We start from the raw sequence: 13,929 nt of genomic DNA, 5'->3' as shown, positions 1-13,929 counted from the left end.
ATGACTGAAGCAATTATGCTTTTCTGCTATTTCCTTTCTGTTTAGCTGTCCAAATGCCCTCGTAAGTTTATTGGTCAGTAGGTGAATGCGCCTTTTCGGGGACTCAGCCTTTCTGTCCTGTATTCGCCCCACTACACAGTTCTCTTCTCTGAGTTTTCGCGATGTGTGCAAATTCGATGGAAGTAGGGAGTAAATCAAGTCCTTTTCTCTACATGGACGAATGTATTCAATGCCAGCACGCTAAAGACGGTGGTGTCGAGGCATTTATTGCCCACTTAGCTGTTGAACACAGCATACCAACAGAGTGGCCCAGTGATAGGGCTGCAAGGCTAACCGGGGCAGAGGCGAAAAAGCCCTACACTACCGTTGCTGCTACTCGAAAAAAACGAAGAAAATTGACAACACCTAGACCACTTAACAGTTTTATGGTGGGATTTAGTTTTCTTCACATTTATTGGCCGATTCTATTATTAGCACTCAATTTATTTTTTAATTTAACTGAAGAGGTATCATATTTTGTCGTCATTTTGTGCTTGCATAAATCTTTTTGCATATACGCATTTTTTGCTTCAGTGTGCATTGTGCAATATCGGTATGTAGCACTATATATCAGACTTTAAACTAAGGGTGCGAAACTTCCCTTCCACTACGTGTCGGAAATAATTTTCAACTTTTAGAACTATGTCATTTCAAATGTTTCGTTAGCCATTAGACATTGCTAACGACTTCTTTTTAGTCTAACGGTGCAATTCCTTGACTTCATGGGCATCAATTCATCGGTGTTGGCTCGTTTTATTTGTAGCATTAATGTAATGAAGTATTTCTTTTGCTATGTTTCTGTCTTTTAGGTTTTTGCTCAGCATATTCGTCGTAATGTTTTGGCTATATTTGACACAGCTTCAAGTTCACACGTAAGCCGCTTGTTGGGTGAGGCCTGGAATTTGATTCCCAGAGAAGTACGGGCTTTGTACGACGAGGAAGCTGCCCGATTGTCAAAAATTCACAACATTGAATTCCCGACTTATAAGTATCAACCAAAACCTCGTCAATGGCAGTCGAGCAGTGTTGCTGTGTCCGCCTCTCCTGCTACAAGCACTCGTGATGAACCGTCTCCAAACCAAGTTTGCCTGTCAGTCTCGATTCCCTCCGTTTCTTGGCCTCCCTCAGCCGTTCCGACGACTTCCACCCCTTCCACTATCGCATCAGTCGATCGACCTTCGCCGCCAGTGACAATTAAACCGGAGCCTCCTAATCCCCCTCCACAACCACCACGACCACCGTCTATATTACCGGCTTCTTCCCAACCGGCCTCTCCGACACGATCAAAGGTACTCATTCGTGACATTCATCCGACATCCGTCCAATCGTGTACATCCCAATCAACTTCCGAATTGGTTAAAATAGCACCAGCGGCTCAAAGACCCATTGCACCTTCTAGAATAGCCATAAAATCGGAACCCCTTGGGTACTCAGAACAAAACTTGAATGATCCATCCTCACCCTGTCTTTCTACCTCTTCTCCCCTTTCTCGGACACCATCCCCAGCCCAACAGTTTACTTCTATGCAAGAGAATATTATTCCACCAATAGAAAACCAGTTGCCACAGAAGCCCTCCATTGATACCGCGGCACAACAGAGACTCGCCTCCGATCTGGCAACATTGAATAAACTAATCAACGAAGCTGCTACCAGTTCTCAACAAATGCGGCAGCCCCAGCTGCAAAGCGACTCAAAGCCTTGTATTCTTCTAACCCCAATTCAGTCCGACATTGGACAGCAGGCCATTATCTCGTGCGGTCAGTCTTCGACCATGCCCACTCTGCTCACTTGTGGCAGTACGATCTACGTTGCCCTCACGGTCTTGCCGTCACCGCTTGAACCAACCTCTGAGGTGCGGACTCCGGTGAGCCAAGATCAGGCAATGCCCGAGAGGCAGCGGTTGGCGCCGAGTGACGAAAGTCTTGCGGGTTTCAATTTGGTCGAATTGGTGCGCTCCCTGGACGCAAATCAAATGCAGTCCAACGCGAACAGTCGGTTGGGCGAACTGTTGCGAGCAGCCGCCGCGGCTGCGGCCACTACCAGCCAGTGAAATATTTCATACTTCGCATTTGACGATAAATTTCCCTCCTCTTCAGGTCACTACGTGTACATATTAGTTTATGCTTATTCTATTTGCAACTCTTATCACTTGATTTTCGATCTTCTAACCTCTATCATTGTTATGTTGTTCAGCTTTTTGTATATCTTTGTATTTAGAACTGTTTTAACGCACTCCATTAGTTGACTGTGCTCATGTTTTGATACGTTGGCCACTTCGTGGTTTTGTATACTCCGAACAAGTAGTCTAATGTGTTCATAAGGTGTGTTTAGGTAGTACACATTTGTGACCTTAACTCTAGGTTAAAACTGTAATGTTTACTTTCCTAGAATTGAGTTCCGAGCAATCCCTTAATTTTCATTAATTGCAAAACACGAGGTGTTTTTCTTCGTGTAGTGAAATCATTGCCTACAGGTGGTGCGATTTCATGACCTGGCACTGTCAAATTATTCCAGTCAGATTTTGGACTTTCTGTTTAGGTATGTTACTATTAGCTAATTTTTTTACTTGTGCGCCTCCAATACCTATAAAGCTATGGGATAGGTAAGTAACCACCTGTGTTTAATAGTTGTAAGTACTGCGAAATCTATTCTTGTCTTGAAGTTACAACCGACCAAGCTGTTTTTTCTCAATAATCTTTCTCTTTCTCAGTCGAATGTGGTATAAAGAACAGTCATTACGTTGTATGTACTTTGGATTACTTACTATGCGTCACCATAACGCAATTTTGCGTTATAATGTGCGGCGACATCCGATTTAGGAATCACAAGAGCATTTTTCTTCACATAATGCGAGTCACTGATCCCTGGTTCAGCTACACCACTGATCGCATCAAATATGCAGTTTCGATACAAGCTACAAATAAGATTCCAGCTGTGGTAATTTCGACGATTTCGTTGCTGAAAGACACAGCACATAGCCCAAAGCCATCTTTGCATGGCTTTAACTCATGTAACAAAATCGGAAGTCCCTTGACTGGATTGGTTGATGTCACACAGGATTGAAGGGTCGGTTTCGATTTGTACTTGCTAATTATTGTTATTTCCGAAAGTGACATTTGCATCAGTCTAACCGTCACGGTGTACGTAACTATGGTTAGCCGAAAGTTTTGATCATCGATGTTCTGAGGATTGATAATGGGATTTCATTCATGTCTTTGGTTTTGCCGCGAGAGCCGGTACCTGTGCATGTGTGTACTAAGCGACGGGTCTCATGAAAGACACCTTCCCTTGTTTGCAAACAGCTTGTGACCTGTAGATTTTATTGCGCTACATAGGTCAACAAATGTTTCCCCATGTCAAATCTTGTTTTCCCAGAGCACTCTTATTTGATTTAACACAGTACTGTGAGCTGGAATCGTAAGCTATTATCATGCCCATTTTAAAAGTCGGGGTCTAGAAGACTGGAGCTCAAAAACCGATTAACTTTATTTGGACTGTCTCTCTCTAGGAGCGTTATTCTCTTCTTCTATGATTTTCAAGTCGATGCAGATGAAGAAATCGTCCATTAGACATTAAATCTTATGAAACATTTGGGATTGATTCGTCAAGTGGTCCAACTCCGAGTTGGTAGAAAATTTCGGTGGGACGATTTAGACTTGCCAATAATGTTCACAAAAACCCTTTTCCTGTCTGCGTCTTTGAGCCAGTCCTTGCTCAGCTCGGCGGAGAGGTGTGCTTGCAGCAGTTCTCCATAACATTTAAAGCTACTTCCTTTTGTGCATTGTTTGCCGTGATCTGGAAAGGAACAGGTCTTAACGCTCAGTGATTATTTGAAGCATCAAAGTCGGCTGTGTCACAATTGAAGAGTTAAGCACACACCCATTCGCAGAAACGTGTCCTGATGTCGTTGAAAAAAAAGCGGACCAAGAAAGAAGCATATTTCGACAGCCAGGGGACAGGGTGATTGCATAATAGGCCAAAAATGCGTGCATCCATATGCGTTGAATAAACTTCCACACTGGTGACCTATTTGTGGTTACTTTCAATTGGTTAGGTGTCGGAAGAGCAGCTACCTTTTACCATGTAATGCCCCTTTATCGAGATGATGTTAGAAGAATAATTTAGAATAAAGCTGTAAGGTTCTGCCAAAAAGTCAACATGCTACCCACTCTCCACTTCACGTTTGCAATTCCGTTCCACGGTGGCTCCCATCGCCGCCCTCCAGGCATTTTAGCAAAAAATAGTACCAAATTTAGTGCTGAACTCCTCGGAGGTCATGTATTTACGGTTATAAATGATTGCATCTAAATAAAGTGGTGGGTGATAAATGCGAGGCAGTTGACAATAACCTACATTTTTCGCATTTTAAAACAGACTGACATATCAAACATGATTTACCTTCGTCCAGTTATTGAAATTTGGTCATTCAGATAAAAACTAGCAAGGTGTTGAAGTGTTTAGATTGATCGTGTATACAGAAGGGAAAGCAATTTGTATGTAACTGCGTATTTTCGTGTCATATAGTATTTTGTGACAACTTTTCTCTTAACTTCCCACTATTTTTTTTCCATAGGGCCTCACAAAACCTTATTTTGAACAGTTGGCAACTGCTTTAAAACCACATAGTAAGCTGTGTCCAACACATCTTCCATTTGAGAAGAGAGACTTATGCTTGGGTGAGGTTACTACACAGCATTTATGCCATTTGGGACACCTTCCTCCTGCTTTACTGAATTGGTTTAACAAAGACAGTTCGTTAGTGGGACTTTCTGATGTTTCACTCCCGCCATCGCAGCTACGTTGAATTGATCCTCCTGACTCCTACAGTTAATACTGTGAGGCGAATTCGCGCACGATAGATGTGGATGTAGTGCCAATGCAAAACCGAAATAAAAAGCTGTTTCAATCGCTATCGTACGCTTGGATGGAGTTCGCACAAACCCGAAGTTTCATCAACTTTTTGACTGTCCCACTTTCCTATCACAAGCGACACCAAATGTCAGGTTTACCGTTTGACTAAAAACTGCGGATTTGGTTGTTGCTCTTTGTGATATTGGCAAGGTACCCATTCATCTACTTGGCGACGTGTTTTCACTCAGGAATAATTGAAAGAGAAGAGCCGAAATGAACTTCCATACGCGACTGTACAAGGGCGCTATGAAGAATTTCTTGGATTTTCAAGACCCAACAAAAAAGTAATCATTGTCATCTATGGTTTTCAGTTCCCGAATTGGGTTATTTACTGTTTCACAGGAACACTTGGGGTCAGAACTCACATAAGTTTATTCAAACTGCCGTTGCTACAAGTGAATGAGACCTAACTCAAGCCAGGCTGCATCAGGACCTGCAAATCCTAAAATAACAGTTGTTCAGGTCCTGAGCAAGATTTGTGCTTTCTCCAAGGACTACTTAACTTTCCATCCATATTTAAGACTTTTGACATATCCCAGGAGCTCCATATTAAGGGCTCAACATGTCTTTTGCAAAACCGCCTCCAAAACGTCTGCGTAATAGTAGCCAACGCTCCTTTATTTATAACTAGTACTAACCACTTTAGGTCTATACATGCATCTCGGGCTTTCTTAAGCCAAATTCTCCATTTCCATTGTGCCTATTTTACTCCTAGGCGTAGAACACGTGTGGACTGATAGACTTTATGTTATGAAATCAACAAAGAAACTTCTAATGAGATAGTCCAGTAGGGCACAACCAAAATGTATCCGACTTGCTTCAAATTATGAACCTAAATGCATGTAAATTTGATTAGAAAGGGTGTCGAATTTTAATCTGCATAAGCCTTTGTCATTGAATGTAAGGGGTTGTGTAATACTGTACAAGATCGCAGATCATGGACTACACATGAAATTGCAGAACTTAGTAGCCACAATAAGTCGGGGCATGATAAATAATACTGCTTCGGGATGGAAGTGTAAAATGTAGACTAAAGCTTAGGGTATTACCTTTACAGTGGGAATGCGACAAGTAAGAGTTACTTTTGTGGTGTGGTATCAAGCAGTCTTCATTGGGATTTAAAAAATGAGGTTTTGTATTTGTCCACTGCAATTTGTTTAGTGCTGTTCAAGATGAAAAGTGCTGTAGTTGTGAAAAATGCGAATGACATTTCGCACGCGTGCAAAACGTTGCCTTGGATTCCGACCGCGATTTGGTTGTGTATCATCAACACGGGAAGGCAATCACTCATTTTGTTAATTTTAAGAGCAAAAGAAGAAATTAACCAGTGGCAAGCTCTTTCCTAATGAATGCTTGAAACCCATATTTTTTTACCACTTAAAACTACAGGCGCCATCACAGCCTTGTACTTCAGTGATGAATGTGACTCGGAGATGAGAGAGAGAGAGAGAGAGGGATGCTAAACCACACAGCTGTTAGGCAGAAGGACTTTAAAATCTTGCACACAAGTAAAAGTTTATAGCTTGTGGTAGTGGTGGTGTCTAGCGCGTACACAAGCTCAGTGAGTCACTCCCGAAGCATCCCATTCGACTCGTCTTGGCCCGCCCGAGAGCACATGCAACTCTGAAACCGAAAAGCTAACCAATGGAAAACAGTCGCTCGTAAAGACAGGAGACGAAAGGAAGGCCTGACGAGGGGTTCACATTTTAACGCAGGCCCTACTATTTGTACGTTAGCGTAATCACATGCCCCGAACACCGCTAATGATGCACAGCGTGTGGTGGGTTTCGACGGAAATGCCATTTCAGGAGAGTTTCTTAATTACCAGCTGGTAAAAACGGAATTCCACTTCTTTTGGAAGATAACAACTCCAAAAAAACAACCGGTCTAAATGGTCAATTTGATTCAACACACTTATCATCACTTTTAGCCCTAGAAGTCGTGAGTGTAGTGGTAGTCTCTGAAATGCAATATGGCTCCATACTTCTAGATGTGAGTTTGTAATACAAGTACAGAGGGGCCGAAAAGCTAGTAGCTTAAGTTGTAAGACCAGGGGTCAATATCACCGATGCGTATATGCTGATGTAAAAGAGTTAACAATTTTGTTTAATTACATGTAAATTTTAGCTAAATGTTTCATCTCACGCCTACAAAAACATTGACGTTCCTGGTCCTCAAAGACATGTTCGTGGCCGTATCGTTGGAGGCCGATTGAGACACGCCAAATATGCGCTTACCTAGCCTTCTAGTAGTAGCACATGCTTTGCTATTATTTACCGATTCGTAATATATATTTCCGATCCCGAAATAGCAAATGTAGATAAGGTTATAGGCACAAATTATCCTACCAGTCAATTTTGCACTGGTGTTACAATCCGGAACTTCTTCCATCTATTTATGTTATACGCTTAGGATTGTCTGATTTCAATAACGAGATCCTATTTCTCTTGATTTTTTTCATTGGGAAAATTACTGTTACGGTATTTGCTTTCTTCAGGCTGCTATGCTAACCGTCAGAAATGGTAAAGCCAATGTAATTTCCAACCGAAAATGGCCGTGACACCTCTTATCAGAACACTTCCCTCCCTGTCAAGTGCCTATACACATTTACCTATTCTTTTTGTTAAAACGGCTTCTCATTTCGGTGACTATGGTAATGTAAGGAAATTTAGATAACACGGGCTTTACACTCGCACTCGATGCCAAACCGTGGCAAATTATGCTTATTCGTGGTTGTACATTTGGCTACGCCGACTTTTTCAACCACCACAGAGCTTTACAAATAGTTGTTTAATCTTTCTGCAGGACCTTGATAAGATTTTTGCCCATAGTCGTGGATGCATGGAAAGGTACTTACTTGTCCAATTTGCTCATTTTTCCTCAGTGAAGATTGGTTTCCACGGAAGAAATCTTAACTAAAATGACTAGACTAGAGGTTTCCTGAGTACAAGGAAGCTATAGTTATATCTACATTCAAAACAAAATAATAAAATATCCCCAGAATATCTCCAAAAAGTATGCGGCAATTTCCAGATTTCACGGCGGAAGAACCTATAGACGCTGCAGTACTACACTCCCACCTACAGTATGTGCATGTGGAAGAAGTGTGTGGGAGGCATATGCCTTTAAAGACGGGACAGTTAGCTTGCCTTCACCGGTCTCTGAGCATGTGCACCAGTGTGCTTTAATATGATAGTCCCAAAACATTATTTGTTATCTAGCGAGTAATGAGTTGGTCGGACCGTTGAGGGAATAACCGCCCCCGTTGGGGTGGAAACTTCCGCGTCCCTTGGAAGATTATCACCGAATGGTGAGATGGCATCTCCACGGCGCCGTTAGCACACCTTCTCTGTTAGTCGGACACACGTTGAGGTAGTCACTGATCGTCTAACTGTCTCAAATCTATCACAGATACGTGAAATTTCATTGTTTCACAGCACTGTGTTTAATCACTGATTTCCTTCCTGAAACGTAGCAGTGGCCCCGGAAAGATAGTATGGCAGAGCCAACTATTGCATTGCACTCATTGATGAAAAAGAGCTGTTTTCTTAGGGTTGAGCGACGATTTCATTGAGAAACAGTCACTTTATTGGAAAAAATGCCGCGGGTAAAGTGATTGCATCATTATTGATAATTTATATTGAATAGATACAAAGAAACGCCCACATACATTGAATGGGAATCGAATAAATAACTAACTCGCTGAGAAAACAAATTATTGAATAGATGTGAATGTGTAAATGCTTTTCATAATTTTTCCAAGCCAATTTGATCCTATACTGTGCATTTAATGCACTTTCTTTGCATAGGTTTTATGAGAGGAATCCGTTAACTTCTAATCAGTGCTTCAACTGACATCCAATCGCAACTATTAGCCTACTCTATCAAAACCACTCGTTGCTTTATTGTCGTAACTCTTCGTTCAACAAAGACCTGGTCTGGTTATGGGTAAACACTGTCTTGGCACTTGCTACGCAACGACTCAATACTTTGAAGTCGCAGAAGCATTTAGTGTAGGGATTGCTCTTGAATTTGCCCCGATGTCAGGGCTTCTTGCCTTTATCTAGGATCGAGTTCTAAGAGTAAGAGCTGCAGTAAAGTACACGTTCAGTTCTGGTCTCAATCATTCACTCTCGCTGGTCTTGACTTGCGTAAGCAGAGCCTTTAACGGTAGCCTGAGTAGAGCTGTTCGACGCGCGTTCAGGAGGCGACGCGGCATCGAGGGCGCGCCTGCGAGCGCACGCCACTGAGAGCACGCGGATGCGCGCGCGCGAAAGAGGAGGCGGACGCACACCGGCCAGGCAGCCAATGGCAGTGTTGGCTGATGAGAAAAATAGGCTCGATGCACACGCTTAAGCTTGGACAAGCAATGCCGCCACCTCGCGCTCTCTCTATCTGCGAGTTTTGTTTACTCACAATAAGGAGGCTATGTATGCGCTGGGTTCCTAAATAGCACGAACCGGTTTGCATTACTAAGGAGATGGCACTTACGTGATGGAGATTATTCATTGGTATCCAAAGTTTAACAAACCGTAAATGCTAGATCACCAAAGCTCATTCGTGCTATAATGGGCAATCTTTTTGGCGTCCATTTAATTTTTGAATCTAATTTATTGATAAAGTTCAGTGACAAGCCGTCAACTGCCCACTCAAATCACTTTCGTCATTTCAGGCACTTTTTGGAAGCTTGACATTGATGTCTTTCTGTTTGGTTTATTTTACAGCAGGGTATGGTGCGTTTGCAGCCGGGAAAACCAAAATAACAAATCATGTGTAGACATCGTGAAAGAAGTTAAGGAGTTAGGTCACTGATATTGTACCACAGACGTATTTGCTTCAATTGTCCATCTGATTATGTGGGCTTTTTAGCCCCTCGTGGTAGTACATTCACGCTAATGGCATGTGTCCAGCTCATCCGGGCTTGTTTACGGGTCTACTAAAAGTATGTACGGTAGCTATGCCATTACGAGGGTGAAAGATTCAAGACATTGAGGCCTTGAAACCTGCTGAAAACCGTCGTTAATACAGCTGAAACTGCCTAAATGCATCTGTGATATTTAATCCATGCATTGTCTGCAGTTATAAGAAAAGATGACGAGTTCTAACCCAGACCTTTGGTCTTTTCAGCACTCAGTACACCACACAAACCTACAGACTGCCCCTTTTGTCATCAGACGTCACTTTTGTACGCCCTGTAGTAATAACTAACAGACCCATAAATGTCTGCTTTCGGAAACACTCGCGAATTGCTTGCTACTGAGCCGTGGACAGGGCGGAGTGGAAGTGCATGAGACGACCACATGCCGTGGAAACCGTGCCGCGATGTGATGCGCGTGTGTGGGTCCGTGCGCGGCCGCGAGGGCAGAGCGGCCGGTGAATCATCCGATAGCGCTGCCCGGCCATGGGACCGAAATGACGCTGTTCGTGCTTCCTACACATCCGCACAAGTTCATAATTTTCCCCTTTTTACTAATCATTGGGAATGAGAAGGAGGCTGCGAGGCATGTACTATTTCGGCCAGAAGAAACGGTTTGGGAAGGCAAGGTAGCTCGATTATCTCGGCGATGAGGTCTCTCCTAACGTAATTCATCCTACAGATGCTTTGACTTGGGGCAATTAGAATAATGTCATTTTCAAATCCCTAAACACATACTAAATCATTTTAACACATTATAAAAGTTTTTTTTGACTCTCCGTGTATGAAAGCCTTCTGCATTGCCCTAAATAGTTGCACTTTTATCGTCACCTTCTAAGCTACCTCAAAGAAAATAGTTTACACTTTTGATAGAGATAAAGGATAATCCAAATGAAATTATAAAATGAAAAGTGTTGTGACTATGACGCTATGTGAAACTTGACCTACTCGAAATCTGATGTCAGTGCACACACCAACAATCACAAATTAGGAAGAAGTGTGTGCCCAGTATTTTGAGCAATTCATCAATAGCTTTGTCAACTCAGTATCCTCTCATAAAATGACGAGATTTTCCCTAGTACAAAGTTACTAATGACAAATTTCATTGTAGATATAACTTTCAGACTGACTCACCACGCCTTTCTTCAAAGCCCACCATTTTTTACCAAGTTCACTCCCATTTCAAAGTAGAAAATAATCGCGATGTATACTCATCCTCAGTGGACAATCAGTAGGGCATACTGAGTGGAGAAGAAATATGAAATAATGAAGAAAAAGAGTGAGAATTAGACACCTCTGAAGCACCTGTTTGAGGCAAGACTGCTATATTATGGTAGAATTCAGGGATTAACAATGTGGGATATTTTGGCTGTGACGGATATAGGAAGGAGACTCGCCATAAGCGCAGTTTGTAGTCTTAAGGTGAAGGATGATTGAAGAGCTGCTCGGCGAGATCACCTGCTTTGATACGTCATAAAGTACTTCAATTGAAGGCGCCAAGACGGAGCATAGATACTCTTGAACGCCAAAGGAAAGTTAGTGTGCAACGTAGGTGACATCTGGGGGGCGTTTGTAATGAAATGGGGACGGTTGTAAATCACGCTTTTGTAGAATCGCTAGCCAATCAGAAAATTACTTATTCAATGTTTGGGTTTGCTAAACTACTCAAAATCTATTTAAGCTTATAAATGATACCATGGAGGTTAAGAGAATTTTAAGGCTAGAGTGCGTTTGCACTCACTTTTGTGAAAAGGTTGCATAAACTTGTGACCTTTGTTCCGGTGACAAGTGAGGCTTGTTGTGGTGTTTCGGTGCTCTATACATAGGATGATGAATTACCCAAAACATCCAAAGCTCAAGTAAGTGACCTCATTTCACGCATACAAATGTCAGAGACCACCTTGAAAACGTTTTCACTCACAAACTGCAGTAACTGTTTTCGCACATCATACGTGGAACACGGGTCTGCCTCCCCTCACTGCATTGGCTACTCATGAGATCACCGAGACGCCCGTTCAACCCACACACCGTGCGTACGACACGGTGCGTGCGTGCACCTGGCCAAGGTCGTCGCATGACCATTGGCTATTCTTGGTCTGCGATTTAGTAAATTTCTTAGTTGACTCACCGCCGCTTTCTGGGTGTGTCTGCTGTAGGATTGACCATTCACATCCGGCGACAACCTCACTGCCTTGTCTAGCAGCATTCAACATACAAAAGCAGCGACGTTAGCGCCTTAGTGTGTTGAAAGGAGCGGACATAGTGGTCCGTGCACTTTCGAGATCCTGAAGTAAGGAAGCTTTGTGTGTGATAATATACTATTCCGTAAGGATTTCATTTGAGTGTGTCAAAGGCATGGTATCCTCAGCACTTAAAAAATAATGTCCGTATAAGTGCAATATTTTGAAACTTTGGGAAAATTAGGTGGTCTGTGTGTCAGGCTCGAAAACTTCACGACGTTAATAACCCTCTCAGTAGGATTTGTATTTCTTTGGGATTGCACATTTTATACTTACAAAAAAAGAAAGGTTGGAATGATGGAATAAGCGAAATCGACAAAACTGCGGACTCCAGATGGGATGGCCTTCGTCTGGCATTCTACTAATACTATGAACAAAATCCAGCTAATGCTGCAGGCAAAGCGAGTTAGGTACCTGCATGCTTAAATTTCAGGTGAGGGCGAATAACATGCAGAGAGAGCGTCATCGTTTTTGTTAGGATTTAAATTAGCCAGTCTAGCTATTTAATAGATGTTTCTCAGAAATGATGGAATATGGTGGATTATCGAGCACCTAAATGCATAAACATTAATTGAGGCCTTAGTTCCGAAGGCAAGAAGTGAATGCTGGAGAGCCTATGATGCAAACAATTATTTAGATGGCTTTATCTTTTAAAAAAGTTAGTTTGTGTTGCGTAAACTATCTCATCTTTTGATAGAGCTGGAAAAATTCTTGAATTGGTTGAATATAGTTGATGTGACAATCGCCGAAACGGGGATATTGCAAAGTCAACATCTACGCCTTAAGCATGTGAAAGTAAAAGTAGCTCAGTGATGGGGTAATTCGTGCGAGGACTGTAAAAATTGCCGTCATGCGGCTCCTAAGACGGGGTAGGGGGAGATGCCTTTGACCGTGAAAGAAGTAAGACATGACAAAGCGAGGCATAGAAGGAAGTCGACAGTCCAAGCTAGTAGGCTCAACCGAGAGGGACCGACCGCCAATTGTGGGAGCAAAGGGGACAGAAACGCGAGCAAGTGTGATTCACCCGCCGGTAGGTGTGACTCATATCGTCAGGTGACCTGACTGTGTATGTGCTTTATGGCTGTGGGTGCGCGTTCTTTCCTAAGGGAATAAAATGCAGCTACAATGGTTAATATGGCCTAATATTGAGTGGTAAAGACAGTTACGTAGTCCTCATTTCTTCGATACATAAAAGATTTGGTGCGTTGCGATAACACCTGGCCTTTGTCGATCTTGATATTTTATTTGCTAAGCATTTTACATTTGGAGAAGAGTGTACTAGTACCTTGAAATAGTAAGAAATGTGGTTTGTCAAGTAAAATAGAAAAGGGATTTCAACAAGAGGTTAGTCCGTGTAATTAAAAGTAAATGGGGTTATTCTGCGGCTGGGAATTTGTACTTTCGTAATGGTGCATGAAATATAAAATACAACACCTCTAGCCCACACAGACTAACTACTTATTTTTTTAAGTAAACAAATAGTTAAAGTAATAATGAAATCTGCTGAAATACTGCCAAATTTTTACGCTTTTCACTTGAGGTGCAATTTTGAATGAAGTTGATCGATGGCACATAGTAGGCTGGCTTGTTACAAGACACAAACAAAAGACTCACCTGATGTTGTGGGCTGAAATCGGTATTGCGTAGAATAGCATTCGGACAATGAACTACACACACTGGAATGACCTCTGTCCATTAGACCGCACAGCCAATCGCGTGTTTTTTGCCCTCACAGTGGCAGTAAATCACTTGTTATCAATCTACGCGATTATTTTGAGCATAACATTTTTCATCAAAATGGCAACACTTAAAAAGATGGGCAC

General features: G+C 42.3%; 1 protein-coding gene across 1 annotated transcript; it reads left to right on the top strand. All coding sequences in view use genetic code 11, as the record gives it.

Annotated features, from left to right (window-relative positions):
* Positions 1 to 176: 176 nt before the first annotated feature.
* Positions 177 to 8,649, top strand: EGR_01852 (Transcription factor Sox-6; the record flags this gene model as incomplete). The annotated part of the gene is made up of 9 exons (XM_024491101.1): positions 177 to 592; positions 737 to 809; positions 849 to 1,098; positions 2,579 to 2,642; positions 2,751 to 2,838; positions 4,614 to 4,716; positions 7,364 to 7,431; positions 7,757 to 7,844; positions 8,600 to 8,649. The coding sequence occupies 9 exons, from the start codon at positions 177 to 179 to the stop codon at positions 8,647 to 8,649; spliced, it is 1,200 nt and encodes a 399-aa protein (XP_024354557.1).
* Positions 8,650 to 13,929: the final 5,280 nt, after the last annotated feature.

This window comes from Echinococcus granulosus (genome assembly GCF_000524195.1).
Source record: "Echinococcus granulosus chromosome Unknown EG_S00007, whole genome shotgun sequence".
In the NCBI taxonomy this organism is placed as follows: domain Eukaryota; kingdom Metazoa; phylum Platyhelminthes; class Cestoda; order Cyclophyllidea; family Taeniidae; genus Echinococcus; species Echinococcus granulosus.
The sequence above is the reverse complement of the archived record's forward strand: the minus strand, read 5'-3'. Positions and strand labels throughout refer to the sequence as shown.